The sequence below is a fragment of the Giraffa tippelskirchi genome, chromosome 4 (assembly GCF_054371585.1).
Source record: "Giraffa tippelskirchi isolate mGirTip1 chromosome 4, T2T-mGirTip1v1.2.pri, whole genome shotgun sequence".
Lineage (NCBI taxonomy): Eukaryota > Metazoa > Chordata > Mammalia > Artiodactyla > Giraffidae > Giraffa > Giraffa tippelskirchi.
The window spans coordinates 38,967,588-38,969,398 of NC_137278.1; the positions used below are offsets into that span (position 1 = coordinate 38,967,588).

General features: G+C 39.1%; 1 protein-coding gene across 2 annotated transcripts; it reads right to left on the reverse strand.

Annotated features, from left to right (window-relative positions):
* Positions 1–416: 416 nt before the first annotated feature.
* LOC145544911 (large ribosomal subunit protein mL48-like) lies at positions 417–1,332 on the reverse strand. 2 transcript variants are annotated; one of them, XM_081588298.1, is made up of 2 exons: positions 1,056–1,328; positions 417–815 (listed from the first exon to the last, which is right to left on the reverse strand). In XM_081588298.1, exons 1-2 carry the CDS (start codon positions 1,275–1,277, stop codon positions 651–653), a joined length of 387 nt encoding a protein of 128 aa, XP_081444424.1. In that variant the 5' UTR covers positions 1,278–1,328; the 3' UTR covers positions 417–650. The 2 variants fall into 2 exon arrangements, with proteins under 2 accessions (XP_081444424.1, XP_081444423.1); XM_081588297.1 differs by having other exon boundaries at positions 417–1,332.
* Positions 1,333–1,811: the final 479 nt, after the last annotated feature.

Sequence of the window (1,811 nt, forward strand, 5' to 3'; positions counted from 1 at the left end):
TCATAGTAGGACAAGATTCCCCAGTTTTCTTTTTCATGAATGTCTTGATACTTCCATGTGAATGTCAAAATCAACTTTCAAGTTTCAAAACACATTCAAATACACATATGCATACAAGTCTCAACCCCCCTATCCTACTTTCCCCTCCCTCCCTCCTCCCCCCCCCTCATATTTTTACATAAATTGTTGCATTTTGATCCTTTATTTACTAAGTAGAATAAATCTAAAACCTTTGGGATTTATTCTCCTGAATCTGTAGGTCAATATGGGAAGAACAAACCTCTTTATGACACTGGGCCTCCTAGTCTTTGCATCTACTCTATCTTCCTATATTCATATTAAAATCTCTTTTAAAGTAATTTTATTATTTTCTCCAGAGAGATCTTTTGTTCTTTTATTAATGTTATTCCTAGACATTTTTTTTTTTTTTTTAGCAGCAGCTTTTTATTAGATGGAGGATACCCAGGGTTGGCTCAAAGAAAAGTGGTGACAATTGGTAACCAAGGAGAGGAGACACTCCTGGCAGTGGAGATGGGTGCTTATGATGTTGAGGGTCAGGGTCTCCTGCTCAACTCTGGCCACCCAGAAAGCTCTTCCCCTTGCCACTCAATATCACCAGTGCTGAAAGGCATGAAAGGGCCTGCAGTGTGCTAGTTCAACTTGGCTAACAGTTCTTCCAGTTCTGGCCGAGCTTTGAACCTTCCCTTGAAGTCTTCTTCAGTGTGCTCCCTCACGGACAATTTGACTCCTTCAGGAAGATTGCTTTGGATTATTTCCAAGAAAATCTCTGCAAACGTAGCACTCAAACCGCTGATCTGAACCACTCGCTCATGGGTGGTAAGAACTGAGTCCAGTACCATTTTGTTGCCTTGGTCCTGAAGCTGCAACACCTCCATGGTTTTGGTGGGCATCGCATAACTTTCCTCGACTTTAATGGAGAGGTTGTGAATATACTGGGCATAACTCTCTGTCAGGGCCATGTCATATGCAATCAGGTGAATGTTTAAAGCCCCATATTCATAATCTGTCCCCAAATTAATGGGTCTCACTTCCACTTTTCCCTTCTTCTTTTTGGGCTCCTCTGGCTTAACTAGGTGCTTGTATCTTCCAATGCCGTGCGTGGGCTTTGACCTGTAGTGCCGACTGGTGGTCAGCAGAATGCCACCTGCAGAACAGATGGGATTCTCTCCTGAAGTTCTGAACCTCAAGAGGGAAAAGGCTTGCTTAAAAATGGTGTCATTCTTCAGACACAGCACCTTTCCTAGTGCTCCGTTCATTCTTGGCGGCAGTGCGGCCCATACTTTTGCCAGATGAAGATGGGCGCAACAAGCCGCGACCCCAGGGTGACACTCTATTCCTAGACATTTTATAAATGGTATTTAAAATTTTTTATTTTCTGAGTCATTGTTGCTGGTATATGAAAATGCCAAGTTACATTAATTTTGCTTCAAACTACCTTGATAAACTGACTTCTAATTATGTACCTGAATGACAGTTTTATTTCTTTTCTTCTAGTCTTTATACCGTACTGTCTAGGACCTCCAGTACATTACTGAATAAAATTGGTAATGGTGAATGTTTTTGTCTTATTTTTATCACAAAGGGAATAAATTCAACATTTCACTCTTAAGTGTGGTATTTTATATGTGTGTTTTTTTCAAATTATTATTTTAAAAATTTGTCTCTTATTTTATTTTAAAAAAATTTATTTTATTTTCGTACAGGTGATTTATGGTGTTATGTTAGTTTTTGCTGTGCAGCAAAGTGATTCAGTTGTTCAACATATATGTATAATATTTTTATATTCTTTT